The sequence below is a fragment of the Centroberyx gerrardi genome, chromosome 7, assembly GCF_048128805.1.
Source record: "Centroberyx gerrardi isolate f3 chromosome 7, fCenGer3.hap1.cur.20231027, whole genome shotgun sequence".
Classification (NCBI taxonomy): domain Eukaryota; kingdom Metazoa; phylum Chordata; class Actinopteri; order Beryciformes; family Berycidae; genus Centroberyx; species Centroberyx gerrardi.
The window spans coordinates 32,552,907-32,575,010 of record NC_136003.1 but is presented as its reverse complement, the minus strand read 5'-3'; the positions used below and the strand labels follow the sequence as shown (position 1 = coordinate 32,575,010).

General features: G+C 41.8%; 2 protein-coding genes across 4 annotated transcripts in view; one reads left to right on the top strand and one right to left on the bottom strand.

Moving 5' to 3' along the window:
* LOC139911338 (uncharacterized) overlaps positions 1-22,104 on the top strand; it is a 279,947-nt gene that overhangs the window by 118,953 nt on the left and 138,890 nt on the right. The window lies entirely within an intron of this gene.
* LOC139911341 (oxysterol-binding protein-related protein 7-like) lies at positions 157-22,063 on the bottom strand. 3 transcript variants are annotated; one of them, XM_078284776.1, is made up of 23 exons: positions 21,936-22,063; positions 20,220-20,439; positions 19,509-19,652; positions 17,911-17,964; positions 16,848-16,961; positions 15,991-16,158; positions 15,313-15,454; positions 14,834-14,952; positions 14,152-14,241; positions 13,894-14,053; positions 12,333-12,466; positions 11,016-11,108; positions 9,688-9,895; positions 8,921-8,995; positions 7,947-8,161; positions 6,780-6,917; positions 5,569-5,632; positions 5,364-5,442; positions 4,442-4,586; positions 3,935-4,085; positions 2,978-3,104; positions 2,527-2,649; positions 157-1,643 (listed from the first exon to the last, which is right to left on the bottom strand). In XM_078284776.1, exons 2-23 carry the CDS (start codon positions 20,355-20,357, stop codon positions 1,535-1,537), a joined length of 2,790 nt encoding a protein of 929 aa, XP_078140902.1. In that variant the 5' UTR covers positions 20,358-20,439; positions 21,936-22,063; the 3' UTR covers positions 157-1,534. The 3 variants fall into 3 exon arrangements, with proteins under 3 accessions (XP_078140902.1, XP_071754955.2, XP_071754956.2); XM_071898854.2 differs by having other exon boundaries at positions 9,715-9,895; XM_071898855.2 differs by lacking the exon at positions 11,016-11,108 and having other exon boundaries at positions 9,715-9,895.

Genomic DNA, 22,104 nt, shown 5'->3' with positions numbered 1-22,104 from the left:
CGTGGAGAAATGGATTGAGAGTGTTTTTGGTTCATGACACCACACACACAGCTTTGAATGGACAGAAAGACACAAAATAAAACTCTGGAGAGCGGAGGATATGAACCTTTAAAAACTGAATAAGTTGAAGAAGTGGCAGGACACACTGATTTTTATTTCTCCTTTTATTTGAAACAAGACCAAATAAGAAACAAAAAATACAACAACAGACAATTCACTGGAAGTTAACAATAGTCTCTTTTCCTCAAAATCCATCGTTGAAACATCAATAGAAAATACTTCATTGTATCAACTGAAAGCATAAAGGTCCAAAAGACAGAAGCCTCACCTGTCAATTCATTCTGGATATAAAACCACACACAGTTCATACCGGCAGGAGAGGAAGCAGCCAGGCTAATGTAGTGTCACTGAAAACCAAAGTGTCACCAATGTGCCACAATTTAACCACATAAAATAAAATACGCACCGATTTGACAACACAAGTTTATACAGTAAGACCCACTGAAAAAGAAAGCAGGACAGCACCAGTTTACCTTTTATATTCCCCACAAACACCAAGCGGTCTTCAGAATTAGCCCTTCTCGCGTTATCTATCCCTCTTCACGAAGTGAGCTTTTGACACAAATCTGTTTTGAATTAATCAAAACTATCATAAAAGCTGACAAAGTAAAAATGTTTAAATATTTATATAGACATGTTAAAACTGACAAAAATACATAATGTGATGTGACATTACTGTCGCTCAAAAAACAATTTTAAGACACTTGTGCAGTAAACTGGTAAATACATACAGCGAGGGGCCAAATCCTGACTGGGGAAATTTTTGGAGCATCCAGAATTTTGTAAAACGCAGAGTTATGGGTTTAAAAACTGGAATTCAAGTTGAGATTTCTTTTTTTATATTTCTTTTTTATTTTATATAACATATTAGATTTAAGGTTTCCATCATGGGGAAGGAGTGTTGAGAGGTAAAGGCAGCAGGGAATATCACAGACTGAAAGATACCCAACTTGGCCTAAATCAGTCTTCATTTGTTCCCTAGTGGCACCGCCCCTCTATATGGGACAAAAAACCCAATGAGAGGTTCATCTATGCTTTTAAAATGCCACTCTCCTCCTCTACATCCTAGCTATAATAAAGTTCTTATATAGTAAGAACTGAACCTCTGTTGAGTCACTGGGCTTTATGACCGCATGGTTTACTGGATTGGCTAACTAGGTTTCGGCAGCCTCTATTAACATGAGATTGTTCAGCTTTAAAGCTTCGTTAGCCTCCAGATTAAAACAGAATATGTTTAGTGGCATGGCTACAAGCTAGCCGATAAACTAGGCTGACTACTAGGTTAACCAATAGTAACTGCACAGTTAGTAAATTGTTTCCCCCCATACATTCTCACCACAGCCCAAACAAGGAGGATACATTTAATAATTTTTGCCAACAAAAGGGTATACTATCCTATATACATCCCACATCACCACATGGTTAGCTCATGGCTAGTTTAAGTTAGCCTTAGCATTAAGCTAGGTGCAGCGTTCTACCACAGGTCCAGGTTTTCAGTGTTGGCGAAGCCCGGTTCCTCGCGGAGCTTCCAGTAGGTCCCGTTGTACAGCCACACTTCCCTGCCGGCCTCGTCCAGAGTTTTCCTGACAACACAGACGGACAGAGAAAACCGTTACTGGCTAGCATAGCAGGCTACTGCATCCCCGAGAAAACAATAAATACTAAATATCAAGTGCATGGACTGACATGGACTGCATTTCTGTAAACTGACTCATTTACACGTTTTTCTGGAAGTGAACTGCCTGTATAAAAAATGAATTCAAAAGCAGCAGCATCACATTAATAGCACTGTCAAAATGAATGCCGGCTGTCAAAGTTAGTGGTGAAGATGCATTGCAATGCAGACAATGTCCTTACTGATGTTGCACTGATCCTATGAAAATAAACTCAGTAGAGATTCAGTAGAGGTAGCATTTACTAACTAAAATATTGCTTAAATGAGTCCTGAAAACCCCGTTTCCTTTTCCTAAGACACCATGGTTGCATCCTGGTGGCTGGAATTTATTCATTTTGAAGAATCCAGAATTTATAAGGCTCATGATTATGCACAAAGAATTTCCCCGATCCCTCCCCACTTCATGTGATGCTATCTTTTTATCTGTTATCGGCTTTTTATCATCTTTCTATTGTCTTTTTACATCTTTTATCTTAACTCTGTCTTAATTCTATCTTACTTTTATTCTATTTTACTGTTTATCTTGGTTTTCATCCTACGATCCCTGTGTATTATTGTTTTATTGCCTTTTAAATTCATAATTTGAGTATTCTGCTTTTATTTTGTCTGTCAAAGCACTTTGTAAACTCTGTTTTTAAAAGGTGCTATATAAATAAAGTTATTATTATTATTAGTTATTACTTTATGTTCCTCCCCACTGCTCCGTTTCAGCCGAAAAAACGTCAAATTACGGAAGAAAGATCAGGTTTTCTTTAAAGCCAATGAGAGCTGAGAGCAGGTTATCTCCTCACCTGAAGAACCTCGGGATGTGCTCCTCCCCTCTCTTGGCCAGCTCCTTCCTCCTCTCCCTCTGCTTCTCCTCCACCTCATCCTTCTTTTTATCTGCCTCCGCTACCTTCCCCTCCTCCAGGATCCTGATGGAGCGAGGGAAAGACGACAGGAATTAAACAACTGGTCAACAAGCAAGTTTGCTGCTGAGAAACCAAATTTCCATCTTTCATATTAACCACCAGAGACATTGGCAAGAAGTAGTCGTTTCATCTGTCAATGCTATAATTATGCATTCATAGCGTCCAATCAGATGACAGATAGCTGTAGCTGCATCACATGTAGACAAAATGAGGGTGAAACTTGACTAGTTGATTTATTATTGACATAATATAAAGTTATGCATGGCTGCAGTCACAGGACAGTGGTATGGTGTATGTGTGTGTGTGTGTGTGTGTGTGTGTGTGTGTGTACCTCTGGTCTGGTCTGAAGCGTGTGTCAGTAGGAGGGAGGACGGCCTTCAGGTCAGGCGTCAGTTCGTTCAGCTCTCTGGCGTAACGCGAGAAGCCGTAGTACTGGAAGTGGTCGTCAGGCTGCACGTCTAAACAGGAAATGACATCACACCTTTAAGACTTGGGTCATGGGAGAAATCTTGAGTGTAGGAAAGATGCACACAATATTGGAAAAAAAAAAAAAAAGATGATTGTAATGTTTCGGCTTTGCACGTCGGTGCCTCCAAATGGCAGCGAGAGGTAGAAGCTTGAAATTTTATTTACCCAGGAACCTTGTAAAAGAGAAAGAGAAAGTTTTGGAGACACTTTTGGATTTCCCTCTTCAGTTTGGATCGTACAGAAACCCACTGAGGGCAGATATAGAGTAATTATCTTGTTATGTCGAGAAAATAATACTTTGTTTTCCTGAGATAATGAATTAATCTCCTCTTTACACTTGACATGATGATATGCCGACTGACTGAAGATGCCCAACAGGTAGGCCGACTGCAACATTTGGCTTTTGAATAATATGCTGATGATCTCTGGAAAATTAAACTGTTGTCTCGAGATAATAACATAAATAATAAAATGTAAATAAATAAAAATTAACTTGTTATCACAGGAAAACGGTGTCAACACAATGTATGAATACATGTCCTCAAAGGGCTTCCGTAGGATTGGTCACTTCTGGTGTGGAGAAGGTTTCCCACCAGTGACCGTACCGACAGCAGAATTTAATTTGGACAAACAGGGAGAATCTACAACCGGGGACGGGACGCTCTTCTCTTCTGTATGGAAACAGATGAGTGGCAGCGGAAGTTGTGTTTGAACTTGCCATGCTCATATTAAACCGCTGAATTAAAAAAAAAAAAGTGAAGAACTTATGTGAATGGTGACCTAACAAAACACAGGCCAGGCTGGAAAAGGAGGGACTCACTGGGTTTCCAGATGCATTGTGGGGTGGGGAGCGTGTCGCAGAAGATGCCCTCGTGCCAGAGACCTCCGAAGCGATGGACCACCTCTCCGGCCCGGTCCAGAACCACGCCCTGCACCTCGTTCTTACTGTTGTCTGAACTCCAGTACCGAGACTGGAGGATAGGGAGGAGGAGGAGGGTTAGATTGACAGAGGAAGAGGAAGATGAGGAGGAGGAATCTCCCTGGACATCAGGCTTACTGCACAAAGAGATCAATCAATCAAAACATTACTGAGGGGAAATGTGTTTGGCAAGCAGAGCAGACATTTCCCGACAGAGAGTCTAAACCTAATCTTAATTCCAATCTTGGCCCTAAACCCAAATCCTAATTTAACCCCTAATTTAAAGAGAAGTGAGAAGCGGCAAAACGTCCTCAACTTTGGAGGATTTTCCCTCATCTTTCTATCCTTGAGGGCATTTGGTTTTTATACTGTTAGAGTGTGTGTGTGTGTGTGTGTGTGTGTCCTGACCTTGACGAAGGTGATCTTGCAGGTGCAGATGTCGCTCTGTGCGTTTCTGATCACCACCTCGCCGTAGTGCTCCATCCAGCGCTGCTGACTCAGCACATTGTGGATACACGTCACCACCTTGTTCCACTCATAGTGATCGCCGTACCTACACACACACACACACACACACCGTTAATGCAATCATTACTTGTCAGTTCAGCTGATTGATATATGGCTGATGATGGTACTAGCTGGTAGTATTTTAACACTAGTTGCCAGTATTTCTTAGTACTATTGTATGACTAGTTGTTAATTGCAGCATTGTATTTCCAGTCGTTAGTAGTTGTTAGTGCTATATAACTAGTTATTAGTAGATGTTAGTATGGTTTAAGTAGTTGTTAATAGCAGTATTGTATAACTAGTTGTTAGTATTAATTGATGTGGTTGTATCACTATCTGTTATTTGCAGTATTGTAGTAAGAAGTTACTTGTCTGTCATTACTAGTGATGGATGATCTGCTTATCTCAGGATACGATTCAAAACGTGACATGAAGTTCAGGATTCAACACAACCAGGACACGATGTGATCAATAAAAGTTCAGTGACAACAAACTCTGACTGTGCAGAATTCTGTTTATTTCTGAGCCACAAATCTTTCTAGCGATGCCATTGGCTGCTAGAATGTAAACAATTTAAAAATGTCTTTACTTTGTGTAAATAATGTAATTTGGACGGAGAGCTTGTGAAACTGATGGTCAAGCGTCTCATTTGAAATTACTACAGCAGAATTAAAAAATAGCTAATATCATGATTCAATTTTCTACATATTGTCACTTTTTTGTATTGTGATGTACTGAATTTCGATATATTGCCCCAACTCTAGTCGTTAGTATTGTATAACTAGTAGTTTTAGCTGTTAGTACTGTATTAATGGCGGCTCACTTGGGCAGGGTGACGTTGACCTGGCCGGAAGAGATGATCTCCACTGATTTCCCCCAGAACTTGTTCTTCCATCTCTGATCTGTGAGCAGACAGACAGACAGACAGACAGACAGACAGACAGACAGACAGACAGACAGTCAGTTAGTCACATCTGACTCACTCGAACAGGGGGATGCAGTACTGATCAGTAGCAGACCGGTCCTACCTTGCCAGAAAGTGAAGTTCTCTGACTCTGCGTGGCAGGCTGAGATGGGCGGGTGATGGCTAACCTGAAAACACAACAGGGTTCCTGAACTTTATCCGTGTTCAAGTATCGCCTTCGAACAATACAGATTTATTGCTCACAGTTTTATGCCTTTGACTAGAGGGTAATAATAATAATCACATATCTTTAAGCTTTATTTATCCATAGAAGCTTGATTGAGCTCCTGCCTCTTTTCCAGTGACGCCCTGCTTCACATTCATTCAGTTCCATACAGCTGGTCTAGGGATTCAAACCAGCGACCTCCTGGTGACAGCACCACTTCTCTAATCTCTTGGCGACCACTTTTAGCCCAATTAATGGTGAACAGTCTCTCTCAGAACACTGGAGTGGCGGAGAATTTCTCCTTAAACTTTCTTGTGTTTTTCCTTCCTTTTAAAAAGATCTGGAAACTGTTGGAAGGGCGGAGATCAGTTTTCCAATACTTTCCAGACCCAGGAAGGGATCTGATCGAAACCAGGAATTACAAAAAAATTCAAGTTTACGGGGAAACTCTCTCATCTACAGAATCGACATTTTACTGATCTTACAAGACACTCTAAGGAAGAGGAACAGAAACCAAAACAAGGTCCAGCTTCTACGGGAACTTTATTTTTACCGTGTCAGTCAAACTCTCAGTCTTCAGAGAGAACAGTAGGATATTACCAGTGGGGATGGGACAATAACTGGTATTACTATATATTGCGGTAAAAAAACAATAACGGTTATAACACTGGCCCTAGTTTTTATTACCATGACCACCGTAATAACCGCAGACTTTGTTTTGAGGCTGTCTTGTGTCTTGTGATTGATGTGATAAATTAGTTTTTAAGCAATTAAAGCATATTACAGTACAGGATTTAAGGTCTTCATCTTATTAATAATTATCACAATAATATCGCATAGAGATAATTTTGGCCAAGGTAATCGTCCTATAGACTTTTCATATCAACACAGGCCTAATTACCAGTCGCTGTTTCCCGTAGACAAAAAAAAGTTAAGGTCCTTATTAATCCAAAGGTCTGTGGAGAACCCCATACAGCCCTGATCCTCCGCTGCCCAGGCATCGAAACACAAGCAGGCCGAACCTTCATCTTGATGCTTTGCCGACACATTTCTATACCTCCCTCTCTCTCTCTCTCTCCCTCTGAAGCCTGTTGAAGTGAACTGGTTACCTGCTCGCTGACGTAGCGGAAGCCGCGGTCTTCTCGGTGGCTCTCGTACGTTTCTCCCAGAACAGGGTTGAAGGGTTTGTAGCGGTTCCTCCAGGACGCCCAGGCGTACCCAGAGATGGAGAACGCCGCCACGTAAACCTGGGAGAAAACACATGGCTTTCAGTCATCAGCAGATTTAAAAGGCAATGCTTTCTTGGAGGGATGCAGAATGAGGTGAAACTGGTAGCACTTTGTAATAAATCACTAGTAAATGGTCAATTATTAATTATTTCATATTTATCATTTAACGGATAAGTAAGATATTACAAATTGGTGATTAGTTAATTTCCTAATTTTGTACATTATGTACATTATTTAATCTTTGATTAAAGACATGTTAAGGCATCCATTGTATCAGTTGTATTATAACTTAAATTAAATGAATGATTTTTGGTTACCTGAGATAATTTATTAGTTATTTGTCATTTCAATACATTTCTAAAACTCACTGGAAACACCACTGAGGGAAGTTTATGTACTGATTAATTGGTGATCGATATTACTAAGTGTTACTGTAAAACTACAATGGCAGTACAATTTTCGTTAAGTATTAGCGCATTATTATTGTGGACTTACAACACTTTGCCTACACTAGTATAAGGACATTGAGGTTTACACTTGATTTACAGTGGAAGCAATAAACTTTGGAAGCATAAACCGCTACAACACATAAAAACCTCTGACCAACTTCAATGTGGAAAATATGTGAAAATGAGGAAAAATCAATGTGGGTCAAATACTTTTTAACTTGTCTGTTTTTGGGTCAAGGACAGGAAGAATATCTGTCACCTTGGTACCAGCTCATGGGGATCGCAATAAACTTAAAGAGTAATTTAACACCAAACCCAAATCTGTGTAAAGCCTGACATCTAGTGGTAAAAAGCATGCTACTGAAATTGGCATCTGCCATTAGCTGATCTTTGGTGCCATCTTTGGTACAACAGGTGTCACCTGGCACCAAAGATCAGCCAATAGCAGATAGATGTCAGGCTTTACACAGATTTAGTGTTTAGTTACTCTTTAAACTGATGAACTGAAACTACGGAACTTTTCTCATGTCGGCCCCAGATCAGTCACCTCAGTTCCGGCCGGTGAGCATCCGATTAAACCGAACCGCGGCCTACTTACCATTCTCTCGTACGGGTCGTCGGTGCGGTTGGCGATGTCCAGCAGCTCTGGGTACTCCAGCTCCTCGCTGAGCCTCTGCAGGAGACACACCGGCTCGTTGAGAGCGGCCGGCATGGAGACTCTGGACAGGTCCTTGCCGATGTTGTTATACAAGATGGTCATGATGCCAATATGGCTGTTGTCTGCTCCCGGGGCGGGGAGGACGGTACGACGCCCTGGATCAGGCAAACGGAGAGAAATGAGTAGAACTGAATAGAATCAAATGGAATTTAAAGAATAGAATATACCACACAGCAGCCCAGAGGGGAGTTTATCTTGCATGTTGAGAGCCTGCAGATGGCAGTTTGGAGTTTTAGTTCTTCAGACTTTTCTTGGAGGCAGAAATAATCACACTGAGTTAAACCTCAGTGGGCGGAGCCAAAGAACAACAGTTTTTCTGGCTAAGCAACATTAGGACCGAAGCCCAGTGAAAAAGGTAAAGAGTAAGAGATGATGCCTAGTGCTCTTGCTACTAACTAAAGAAATGCAATTTAGCCATAGTGCGTTTTCTAGGAAAAAATATTCCTTCTTTGTTGTCCAAGGTTAGCCAGTTAGCTAACTTGCACTCGGAAAAACTGTCATTCTTTGGTTTCTCCCATTGAAGTTTTAGTCAAAAAGAAATCTAAGAAATGTTTGTATAATTAAAACGCCAATGGTACTGACAGCACTCATTTATTGCATGAATTACAGTATAGGACACCAAAAAAAAGGGTCGTTCTGTAGCGATGATGTGAACCTTTTCTGTTTCTAAACTAATAACTCCGACACCTGTTCTAACATACTGTCATTACAGGAGAGAAGAGGGTGGTGGACTTTGTGTTGCACATAAAAAGCGACCCAACAGTGCCCAGGAAACAGACCCTGTACATTCTGCACTCAATCACTACATAAATTAGACAACAGTTCATCCAGGAGCACACTAGCGGCGGTGTTACCGGTGTCAGCGGGTGCTGGGCTCGGTTTGTCCGGAGCACTGGACACACTGTCCCGGTACTTCAGGGTGGCAGATGCTGAGGAGGGAGAGGAGAGTGTCAGTCAGTCACATTTCCCCTGCAAATACCTGAACCAGATTTGACTTGGGTCAGGTTGGTCTTGGTCTGTTAGCCCAAACCTAAAACCATTAGGCTTGGGCGATATCCAGAATGTAATATAGCGATGTTGTTCCACTAAAATATCGCAGGGGATGGGGGGAGTGGGGCCGGGTAAGCCGTGTTTTTTTTTCCAATAATCTTATTATTCAAGCAAAAACAATGGCCATTTGGTGTAATTTGCTCATTTCTGCCAGGGAAATGGGCCTCAAACCAATTAAAAGCATTAGATTGGGTACTGAACGTTGGATAATCTGAGAAGTACATGTGCTAATGTCAAAATGAACATTCCTCATTGCTGAAAAATATTTAGCATTTCATGCACTATGTGTACATGCCTTACAAATCATGTTTATGTCTTCTATGATTTATATTATAATGTATTAATGTGCCCTGTTTGTGCATGGGGATTGCTATGAGCATTTCCATTGTTTTTAAGAGTAAAATTGTTGTATTACAATATATGTGTGGCCATAGTGTGGCCTATGGGTTGGAGGAACCGTCTGTAGTGTCTCATTTAGTCAGCCAAAGACACAAGTTCACTGCTATCCTTTAGAAAGTGACATTTAGTTTCATTTTGTTCATTTTGAGAGAAAGTAGGCGTCGCTCCTCACTTGTAAAATTAAAGAGCCCCCGCTCACCGTGTCCCTCGTCGGGCTCGGAGTTGCTGGTGGTGGTGACGTCGCTCAGGCCCGACTCGTCCGACGCCTCGGCCTCCGACGAGCTCTCGCACACGATGACCTCGCTGGCGTCGAAATACTCGGCCATGGAGTCGGCCACCGAGGGCGTGCGACGGCTGTGACGACCCATAGAGGGCGTCGTCTGGCGAGGGAGAGCAGAGGAGGGGGGGAACGAAGTGGGGAAAGGAGAGGAGAGGAAGATTTGTGGTTCGCATTTCACTTTTTAAATGAGGAGTTTGTCTTTTTAATGCTACAGAGGAAGAAAACTGGTCATTAGCCAACAAGCGCATGCAGCATTTCAGATACACAGGCAAGACACACACAAAAAATTCAACACACACCCAACAGCAGGTCCAACATACACCTCACTCTCACCTCAACACACACGGAAATATACACATGTATGTGTTCATTTGTAGCTCAATGGGTGGAGCAAGGCACCGCTGCCTGGGTTAGGGGTGCAATTCTACACTCACGCTTGTGTCAGGCTCTTGGGATAAAGGCGTCCACTGAAATGGCGCGACAGTGGCCTGAACAGCCTCAAGATGTCGCCGTCATTGATTTTATATCATATTGATTTGCTTGCATCTTGAATCTTGAACACGAGCCATTCATAAACTTAGAGGAAATCTTAACATACAAGAAGAAAGAAGCAAGAAGCGGCAAGAAGTGTCTGGTCAAACGTGGGTTTTGTTGCCATGGTTTCCTCCAGCAGCTTTTACAAAACTGTGAAATGTGGCAACTGGACCAGAGCTGAGAAACATGCAAATGCTAACATAAGGTCACAGTGCTGTAGCATACAAGGTTATTTATTGGATTTGTTTGGTCCATGCATCAGCCTTAACTTGAAAGTTTAAGTGGTAATCTGAGAGTTTGACTCATTGCTGTGGTGTTTCTGCACTGCACTTCCCAGAGATCACTTGGATTTTTTTTTTTTTTTTTTTGGTGTTTAGAACAGCAAATGTAAAAGTTTTCATGGATTGGTTGGATCACTGTTGGGTTATATCAAGCTGCAATATAGTGGAGCAAAATGGACATTTATTAACATGAAAACTGGAGGAAACCATCACATCGGATCAAGAACAGCTGCTTCTTGCCGCACAACATGATGTCAAGATTTTGAGTCTTGGACTAAAGATCCAAGTGAATGTAAATGAATGAAAGCAACATCTTGAGGTTGTTTGATCCAGAAAGGGACATGCACACAAATACAAACATGCTCATACACACACACACACACAGAGTGCAGAGTGTGTACACACCTGGTCCTGTCGGACGGTGCAGAAGGATTCCTCAGTAGACTCAGAGGACAGGGAGAGGGAGTGGACTTTGGTCAGACGAGACTGCACGTCAAACTAAACACACACACACACACACACACACACACAGACAAATGCATGCACATACACAGGCACACACACACCAGCCATGCAAGACACATGGACACAGAAAGAAAATGAACTTATCAGAATAGCATGCAGACTCCAGGACGTTCACACTGAGCAACTTGGTCGATGGGTCGCTCTATTCTGACTGATTGCATCTATGTAGGTCTGCAGCTACAAAGTTTTCAACAGGCAAATCCTGTATTTTTGCTTCCCTGGTATCACCTTTCATAACGTTTCAATATGAAAAGCTCAATATAAAAGACTTCAGAGCTTAGCGTCGACCCCAACGATGGATGCAACAGTCTATTTTGCACTTGCCAAGTGAAACTATTATTCATGAAACTAAAATCACATCAGTACGGACACAAGAGGGCACAAAATCTGATTGGCTGTCGACAGCCGATGACGGACAAAAAGTTCGACCGAGTTTCTAGAGGAAATGAACGGATTTCGGTCCATTTGGTGATTGTGTTGCTTACAGTGTGAACGCCTGGTCACAGCCAGCTGCCACAACACCGCCAACAATTTAAACCCCAAAATCAAACCAAGGGAAAACCAAGATAAACTGACGTCCCGTTGGTGAAAGCAGACATTCAGTCAACAACATGGATGAAAACAAGCAGGCAGCTGGGAGGAAACGTCACACAACGCCAGACAAGAAAGGATCACTGGACAAGCCGCTTTTGACAGCATGAATGCTCAGTTTCAGTGTGTGACAGAGATTATTCTCTTATTTGTGTGTGTGTGTGTGTGTGTGTGTGTGTGTGTGGGCATGAATGTAAACGCCAATGTCAAAGAGAGAGAAAGACTTGGGGTGTGTTCCCAGTCACCTAGGAAACAAGCCACGCCCGCGATGACTTGCTCCTGTCCTCCCTGAGCCCGAAACAGCCCAAACCTGCTCAACAGTTTCACACAGAACAGCAGCAACACACAGCGAGCGCTGGCAGTTTTTAAAGGCCAATACCAATATTTTGTGCCAATAATCAATGTCAGTAAATCTGACCAGTGTTAGGCATTCTGGGTATTCTGTGTTTCCTTGAAATTTTTAGAAACCATTTTTATGTGGCAGTGATTAAAGAGCAGCCTAAAAAAAATGGTTTTATTTAAACATCAGTATTTCTTGAGAGTGTGTGCTGCAGAGTGCAGCTAGCTGTGTGTGTGTGTGTGTGTGTGTGCGTGTGTGTGTGTTACCTCAGACAGCGTGCTGCAGAGCGTAGCGAGCTGCTGTGAGGTGTTGTGCCTCAGGTCCGGCCCGGTCCACACCTGCCGCAGCCGCTCTCTCTCCAGGTTCAAAACCTCATGGACGGACTTCAGAGAAGTATGCACTGGAACACAATACACACACTACATTAATAACAAGTAAAGAAATATGTTCATATACATACACACACACACTTTAGGGACACAGGAGATATTATTTTCCCCCCTGCATCAATGAACTGGCTACAGGTCGCTATGGGTAAACTGATCTGTCAGAAAACAGAAAGAATTTTTTACAGACTGATTTCTGTCTGTTGGATTGATGAGAACCAACAGCATGTGTACCTAATGTAATGTTAGCGAGATCCCTGGTTAGCTAATCTGTTAAAAAGGTAAAACAGTAGCAATTCAATTAAAAAAAACTAAAAAAAAACGACCTGGCTAACCTAAACCAACACTCTTGCCAGGCTTTCTCTCGTTTTACCTTTGTTTCTGTAATTCTTTGAGTCGTACAACAACATGCTTAGTTACAGCTGCACTTTTCCCCCAGAAACCCCTCCTCGACTCTAACTGTCTGAACAGATGGTGAATGAATGAAAAAAAATGTAAAACGTGGATGAACTTTCTGTTGGTCAAAACGGATGGAAATCTGACGGAGACGGACGCAGCATCAGTAATGTGCAGACAATGGAAATCTCTCGTTGAAAGCTGCGTATACGAACAAACAACGTGTCGGTGTGTCCGGCCCTTAAGAGAATCAGCTAAAAGCCTAAAATGTGAAATGTAAATGCAGAGCGTGCTGCTTAAACAGAGCTGGGCGGTAATCCAATATTATCATTTATCTTCATTTGTCTTCAGTGGAATCACATTGTCGTGATCTGGTGATTTGGGGGTCATGACATACAACTCTGCTGTCTAAACTGATGATAACAAGCACATTTTATTGAACCTCACCACTGAACCTTAACACTGAACACTAAATCTTGGAGTCCTGTTTGATGCCAACTTGCATTTTTAACGGCACATCACACGACTAGTCCAGTCATGTTTTTATCAACTTAGCAGTATCACACAGGATAGACCTGTTCCATTTGAATTCAATTAAAAATTAAATTAATTACATTTTAAGACCATTATACAAGGCATTCATCTCTTCATGTCTAGACTATTGTAATGCACTTTGTGACTTTGATAAGTGCTCTATAAAGAAAGCTTATTATTATTATTATTATTATTACTATTATAAAAAATGAGGTATGAAACATTTCAAGGAATATAATTAGAAAATTTCAGTTTTGTTTGACATCACTGACATCTAATATTACCATTCGGTTCAATGGGATGAACATTAAATTGATTATTTAACATGTGATCCATATTGTGATATATATCGATAGAGACAAAGCCTTATGATTATCATGATAATGATTTCGACCATATCGCCCAGTCCTTTGCTAAAACTACTATGAAAGCAGTCAGACATTTTGCAAGGAGTTTTGAATAAAAGCGTCCATCAAAACGTCAAGATGTGGCAAAGCGTTAGCGGCCGTACCGCGCTGGGAAACCGCACAGATGTCCTGGTGGAGCTTCTTGGCCTCGGGGGAGGAGACCTGGGGGTTGGACAGCTGGGAGTAGACGTAGTCTGGGATCGACTGCACCGACGCCCCCAGATGACCAGGAGTGTTGTTGGTGCTCAGGTGGCTGGAGGTGAACTAGAGAGGAGAAGAAGAGAAAGAGGAGGAGTTATTTAATGCGGCGTGCAGCGTGCTGATAGCATCTGGAAGTGTGGCAGCAGTCCTACCGGTCCTACCATTCCCCCCATGGCCTCGACCCGGGACAAAGTCCTGGAGTGACCAAACACTTTACCGGCCTTCTTCTTGGGTTTCTCCAGGGAAAGGTTCTGAAACAAAGAGCAGACACACAGCTTCAGTGAAAGACCTGGAAAAAAATGAATGAATGCAACACAACAAGCGTTCATTCTGCTGCTGAATGTCTAGATGCAGACTGATGTGTGTAGTGTACTGTCTATTTATATATACACCATTACTTTCAGAGTGGTGGTAGAAATAAATATGAAAAAGGAAAATAATTAACATCTCAAACAGAACAACTTTAACATCAGCACATATGCAGTAAAGTCATATAATCTCTATTAAAAATCGTACCTTCCCTAAAAACAAATAAATACATTTATTACAAATAAATACCTAAATAAACAGCCAAATAAATGCATAAAGATAAACAAAAGTCTTGAAATATCGATTTGGATTGAGCCCAAGTGAAATTCTCTTTCACTTTTTCCTTTTTCGGTTAATTAAAAAAAATATATATGATTTTAAGACTAAACACTGGATTAAGATGTTTGCTGCAGTGAAGTAAACAACACATGTGTTCTTTTAATAACCGTCTAAAGTTGTTGCCAGGCGGAAAACAACCAACTTTTTTCTCCTCTACTGGTGCAGAGCAGGGATTGGCTGAGAGGGAGCGCTCACCTGCATGCTGATTCGCAGCTCCAGGTCTGTGTTTGTGATTGGCAGGCCTCCTTCCAGCCAATGGAGTCGCTGGATAAGCTGGGCCAGTTCGGTCAGCTCCAGCTGACAGCGAGCCAGATCTGAGGAAGAGGGGTCAGGGGTCAAAGGTCAGAAATTAAGAGGACGCATAAATAACTCCTGAGCCTTCGGGATGTTTCTAGCTCCGTTTGTGGCTGTTCCTGTCTGTCATAGATCAACTCAATGTATGATTATAATTTTCCTTTTTTTCCAGACTTTAATTTCTTGACTGGATTTGAAGATTTTTGTAGGTGTTCAGTATGATGAAATATCACTCTGCAGCTCAACATTATTCTTCACTATAACAAATTAGCTTTTAACAAAATGAGATCTGTTAAAAGCAGAGTGGCTCTGCAGCTGCCTACAGTCTGCAGTCCCGTGTATCAACAGAGAAGACGTGTTGCCGCTGCGGCGGGTCTCACCCTGCGAGGTGGCGTCGGCGTCGTGCGTCTGCTGCAGCCAGGCCGACACCTTGCTGGTCACCCCGGGGTGGGAGGCGACGGTCGGGGCGGGGCTGCCCAGCTCCGCCTGGTACACCGACGCCGAGCTGGCATAGTGTGGCAGCTGGAGAACCAAATCAGATCGCAGTTAAAGTCAAGGAAACTAAAAATGACTTTTTCACCTTTCAGCTAGTTTTCAGTGTCATAATATACAGCTATTTAATAATAAAAACGGCAAAATAAAAATTGTACAACTTTTTTATTTTCTTGTATTCTTATATCAAAATCTCACTATTTTTACTTCCTGGAAAACATACATCACAGATTTCTGAACACTTGTCAAACAGTGTGGGCGGAGCTTGGATTTCCTGTTGATGCAGTTTGAGTTTCTCTTTTCTTTGTCTGTTCAGCCATGGTGGCTATCACTGCTCATGCTAACTACCCAGTTCTTCTTCTTCTGTTGATTCCAAACAAACCAGACATGTAAAACACATCACTTCCTGTGCGGCAGAGGATTTTTCCCCAGGAAAGAGCGACCAGACACCGGCTGTTTAGAACAGCAGATGGAAAAGCTTTATGAACTGGATGTTGGTTGGATCACTGTTGAGTTAGAGCTTTTTAAAATGTGAAAATGTCGCCGCCGCTCTGAGCTCTACTGACCGTCGTTTTGTTTTTCTGGGCTAGACTGGCCATGGCCGGCAGCGTGTTCTGACCCATGGAGAGAGCGTGGAGGACGCCATGATGGACGCTCATCGCCTCGTTCTTCTTAAAGACACGATGGGCGCACAGCTTGGTCAGCCAGATGTAGAAGAGATCGTGGCTCTTGGTCTAACAGGGAGGGAAGGAGGGAGGAGAGAGGAAGTGGACGACAAGGAGACACAAAGGAACGGAGGAAAAGAGGAAGAAGAATGAGAGAAACCGATAAAAAAGGTTAGGCTGGGTTTACCGCAGGCGAGAGAAAGACCGAAAAGTTTGGAGACGCAAAAAAACAAACATGACACCTATTCTTATCAGCAAAAAATTTAAATTCTAGTACAATTTACATGATTTTTTTTAATATCTGGATCCCCTAGATTTTACAAACAGTGAATGATGAGCTGCAGGTCATGATTTTCCTCCCAAACTAGAAATATAGTTTTGCAACAAAACTCTTCAACTCTTGACAGTGTCTTGTTGTCTTGTGACTCTGACAAACAAAGGTTCAGTATTGATTGTTGCTTCAAGGTTTCCACAAATTTATAGACTAAATCCTGAAGTGACTCAACTAAAGCGTCTAAAGAAAGTCAAAAAATCCAGTGTGCGCTCGTACACCAGATAGTACGGTAGAAGAAGAACAAGCATCAACCAACATCCACAGACCAGGAAGTAGCTGGAACACCGAGCTGCCACCACACTTTGTGTTAACAGGTGGAGGTTTCCAATTTGTGCATTAGAAGTATATTTAATTCCTTGAATCATAACCCTGCGGTCCCTCCAGGTCCCCGTGCCCCGGGTTGAGCAGCGTGCGGTGCAGGTACCTTGATGTGGTAGAGGTTGTCCCCGCCGTCCAGGTCGATGCGTTTGGATTTCTTGTTGATGGACATGACAGCCAGGCTGACGTCCAGAGAGCCGTGCAGCTTCCCTCTCTGGATCTGAACACAACGGCAGAACAGCTTTTAAACCTGCGGTCTGCTACTGCTGTGTGTGTGTGTGTGTGTGTGTGTGTGTGTGTGTGTGTGTGTGTTCTGTACTTCCATCTTTGTGAGAACCAATTTCTAGAGTTTTAAACCTTCAGAGTGAGAACATTTTTGTGAAGTGAGGTCATTTCGGTCTGTTTTAGGGTTGGGACTTGGTTTTAGGGTTAAGTTAGGGTTAGTGGATAGGGTATGAATGGGTTAGAGCACTGGTTCCCAACCTGGGGGTCCCGACCCCCACTAGGGGTCGTCAAAGCTTCACGGGGGGTCGCAAGGCCTTCTTGGTTTTAAGGGGTGTGAGAAAACTTTAAAAAAAATATATATCTACAGTATATCTCAGCATTTTATTAATTTCTGTGAAGAAAAGAACTAAATGTAGTTGTTATTTTTAAAGTTTAGATGTTTTTTAAGATATAAACGAGGATAAGGGCGCGGTTGAAGACATGAACACAAGCTATATTCACTCTCTGCTAAACAGCCTCGTCCTGCATTAGAAAAGTACACAGTTAAAACAACCAAAGAGCTAATAGAACAACGGCTGAGCGTCAGGGAGAAGAAAACACTGAATTTGTCCGAAATAAGCATAATAAGTATGATAGTTAAAAATAAAAAATACAGAGAATTGTATGAAACGTTCCTAAAAATATCAGGAAAACTAATCTCTGATGCAATATTCACATAATCTGCTCAATATTCATCCAAATTGCTCGTTTTACACAAACTTCTTGCAGTTATTGCGTTCACTTTTTGGGTTAATTGTACAGTTATCAGTTGTTCTGTGCTGTTATTGTTATGCATTGAATATAATATGAAATATCCATAAAATATCGTCAGGGGTCGTCCATTTACTCAGTGATAGAATAGGGGTCCCTTAAGGAAAAAGGTTGCATTTTTGCTGAACGCTTACATCTTGCTGCGTCTTGGAGTACTTGAGGATTCCCTTCTCCAGCAGGAAGTATCTCTGAAAAGGACCAATCACAGCATTAGAAGCATTAGGAGGGAAACAGGAAGAAGACCTCAGGCCGTCCAGTGAACAGGCAGCGGGTAAAAGCCGCCAAATCTCACACAGAAAACATTTAGCTGAACAGACGCTGAAAACCCGTGGAAACAGAACCAAAGCCGGGACGTCGTCCGCAGTCGAGAACTTCTTCATTTCGTGAAATCAAGACCTAAATATCTTTCTGGTATCAGTTCAATTCAGTTTCTACAGAGCTGTTTTAATTACGAGGTGCATCGATGCCAATTTTTCTGAACCGATCTGAGTACCACTCAATTTACAATCATTCATTCATGCTGCCTAGTACTATCCTATTAGGAACAAGTGCTTCATTTGCAGAGGTGCAAAGTAACTAAGTACATTTACTTGAATACTGTACAATTTTGAGGTACTTGTACTTTACTTGAGTATTACCATTTTATGCTACTTTATACTTCCACTCCACTACATTTCAGAGGGAAATATTGTACTTTTTACTCCACTACCTTTATTTGATAACTTAAGTTACTTTGCAGATTCAGATTATTAATACAAAATATAATCAACTAATAAATTGTGATGTATTATTATAGATTACTGTAAGCTACCCAGCAGTATATAAAGTAGTGGAAATCAGCCCCACCTTTTCCAGCTGCAACATTAAATTGATGCTTACACATTAATGCATCAATAATTATAATTCAATAATATAATATATACTGTATTGTTCTGAAATGGGCCATTCTGCATAATGAGTACTTTTACTTTTGTTGCTTTAAGTACATTTTGATGCTAATACTTTTGTACTTTTACTTAACTAACATTTTGAATGCAGGACTTTTACTTGTAACAGAGTATTTTTATACTGTGGTATTTCTACTTTTACTTAAGTAAAAGATCTGAGTACTTCTTCCACCACTGTTCATTTGAGCAAAACATGCACTGAAATGTGTGCAGCAATCCTCAATCACGTAAAAGAAAATGATAACTATGAACAGAATGTTATTTTTCCCCAAACAAAGGCATTTCAGCATTTTCATGTTGGTTTGCCTACCAGTGTCAAGCCAGCCAGAATAAAATAACACTTTTCACTCAAAATTTCAGTAATATGAAGTAACTTAGAGAATATATTTAAGGGGGACTCTATAGTGAATGGCAATAGTGTTGTTTTCCCCTAAAAAAAAATATCCTGTTCAGACCATATAGTTACATCAATATTACTTTCCAAAGTGATAATGACATTTTACACTTTTATTTTGAAGGCTGAATGGCATCACTTCCTGTATGGTTCTGGTCTGAGGGAGCTGCTTCTCTCCACACCGGCGACATTTTTCATCCCAATGGAAGAGGATTTTTATTAAAGCATCGCTATCGAGAAGCTCCGCTTGCCGACCCGAGTGTTCGGGAGCCGATCGGCGCAGATTTCGATACTGCAGATACTATCGGCGCACCTCTACGTTTAATATGATTTTTTTTTTTAATCGTGCCATAATATCATACGGTTAAAATCCCATCCCTCCTGCGCTCACCTTGTGCCAGCCTTTGAGCGGGTACTTCCTCCTCTTCATCAGGTAGCCCTCGCAGATCCCCGGGATGCTGAGGTCCAGAGACGAGCCGGGAACCGAACACAGGTCCATCTGCTGCAGGTCGTCCATCACCTCCCAGTGACGAGACTGACACACACACACACACACACAGGATAACACACACACACACACACACAGTTAGTCTTTTGTGTTTTAGACATCAGGGGGAAAAAAACATAATGCTGTAAAACAACAATAATGTCGAACTTAAAACCAGTCACCGGTTCGATTTCCCATCAGCACATGAACACGGCGTAGTAGTTATGGTTAAAAAATAAATTCATCTAATGGTGAAAATCCCAGATCATCACCAAAAATGAAACTGATCCTTGAGGTGAGAGCAATCCGTTCAACAGATTTCAGACAAAGCTTTGTATCTTCTTCAGATTTCTTGCGAACAGACAGAGAGAGAGATGAAAACATTATCTCCTTCCTACTTTGCACATGAGTTGGAATGGTACAAAATACAGTAAATACGGATAAATATACAACTATACAGCCTGTGTGGAGTATTTAAGAATTGACTACATTTATATTTTTCCATATTCTTACTAAACCTATCTTGCCAATAGTCTGTACAGTCAGTACACAGGACTGTGTGTGTATATGTATATGTATATGTATATGTACAGTATATGTATGGTACTTTCTTACCTGTTTTGAATACTTGGAGGAGCCGGTGCTGCTGCTCCGTGAGTGGCCAGGTTTGAATCCGCTTGCCGGCGATTTGTCCAGGCCGCTGATCACCGATTGGCTGCTGCTCAGAGGGGGCGGGCACACCTGAGGGTCCATCGGCGCGATTCGACAAAGTAAACGTTGCAGGAAGTCAAAGGGCCTTCAGGACAGGTTGTGTCTCATGGCAAGGCACACGGCACTGCAGAGGTCAAAACACAAAGCGCAACCTGCTTAATGCAAACTTACAGTTCTGTATGCCGAGAAAACACTGATTCGTGATGTTATGCACTATGTTGAGTGCTTGAATTACAAAATAGTCACATTTTAAAACGATTTGAAAAACTCATGCAGCCAGTATCAGCGTTTCTTTTCCAAAATCTCCCGATCTCTTATCTCAGCTTTTTAAGAACTCAGAAAGCTTGAAATCTTTCCATGGGTGGCAATGATTTTTTAAAATCTTTTTACAATGCATTATCAAGTTTGGCTTGATTCTACTGTCATGTGGGGTGGGGTGGGGTGGGGTGGGGTGGGGGGGGGGGGGGGGGTGGATGAGTATGATCCCCAGTATGAATTTGACTATATGTCTTATCTGCTAAGACAGACACATGTGTGTATTTACCATTGCAACCAGAAAAGTCACATGAAACCATGCTTGACAGTTGGCCCATTTCATGTCTGGTGGCTCTTCCTGCTCCTCTGGAAGAACCCTCCACCCCATCCCCCCTCTCACACACACACACACACACACACACACACACACACACACACACACACACACACACACACACACACACACACACACACACACACACACACACACACACACACACACACACACACGTAAACCCACTGGCAATTCCAAGTCTACAGGTAAAAGCAGCCTATAAGAGGAAGTACTCCTTGTTGAAATTCAAGTCAAAAGGTTTAGAGAAGTCAGACCAGATTCAGACGGCAGTTTGTTGGCAATGGCCGGCCGCCATTATCACATGATGGTGTGTTCAAGACAACTGGGAGGTTTTGCACCTCAGAGCTAGAAGGATAAACAGATCACCACAACATCTACTGGCAGGGTCAGAGTAGCAGCATGGGAGTTCTTTTTCTACTGTCACTTTTGTGGATAATAAAAGTCCTAAATTACCCAGTACAACTTGCGTTTGAAAAAGCCTGTTAAGATGAAAATTGGCACAACGTCACCAAGCCAGAACAGCAACTCTGCATCAACATGAAACTTCTTAACCCCTTGAACTCCAATTTACCCCTTATATATTTCCTCTTACATAGCTACAAAGTTAGAAAAAACAAAATTCCCCACACTGTACAACAACATCACATACATATTCTGCATCTGCTCCTTCCAGCGCTTCACTGAAGCTGCAGCTGCTGATACTCAGAGAAATATTCAAACCCAAGACGCTGCAACATCACATCAAATGGAAAAAAAATCTAGATATGTTGAGCTTCATTTTCTATGCATTTCACTGAAACTCAGCCCGAAAAACTAAATGTATCCAGAGACGGCTTCATCCAAATGGATAAAGTCCCCTGAACATTAATGTAACAGCGGATGACTACAACAACAAGTGGTAATACTGAAGACAATGTACCGAAGACTAGTACATACCATAGGATGAGGTATTTGAAAACCTGACGGGGAAGTCTTGGTGACAAAATCACTAAACAATTCATGCAACTTACACAAACACGCCTGCTTTTCAGTATCCAGCCTTGGCCTGACGCCTGAATCAAACTGATCCTCCCAAAAGTCCGCTGGAAATTCGCTTAATTTTCTGCCAGATGCAAATGTAGGGCTGCAAAATATAAAAAAAAAATCCTCTCAAAGTTCTCCTTTAAAGAAACAAAAATC

What these genes read in the sequence shown, in the direction of transcription:
- LOC139911341 (XM_078284776.1), bottom strand. Translation starts at nt 20,357, where the DNA reads ATGGACCCTCAGGTGTGCCCGCCCCCTCTGAGCAGCAGCCAATCGGTG. An exon ending in GCACCGTCCGACAGGACCAG is followed by an intron (nt 9,896 to 11,015) that starts GTGTGTACACAC and finishes CTCCCTCGCCAG; the next exon opens with ACGACGCCCTCTATGGGTCG. An exon ending in GAACTTCACTTTCTGGCAAG is followed by an intron (nt 5,443 to 5,568) that starts GTAGGACCGGTC and finishes GTCTGCTCACAG; the next exon opens with ATCAGAGATGGAAGAACAAG.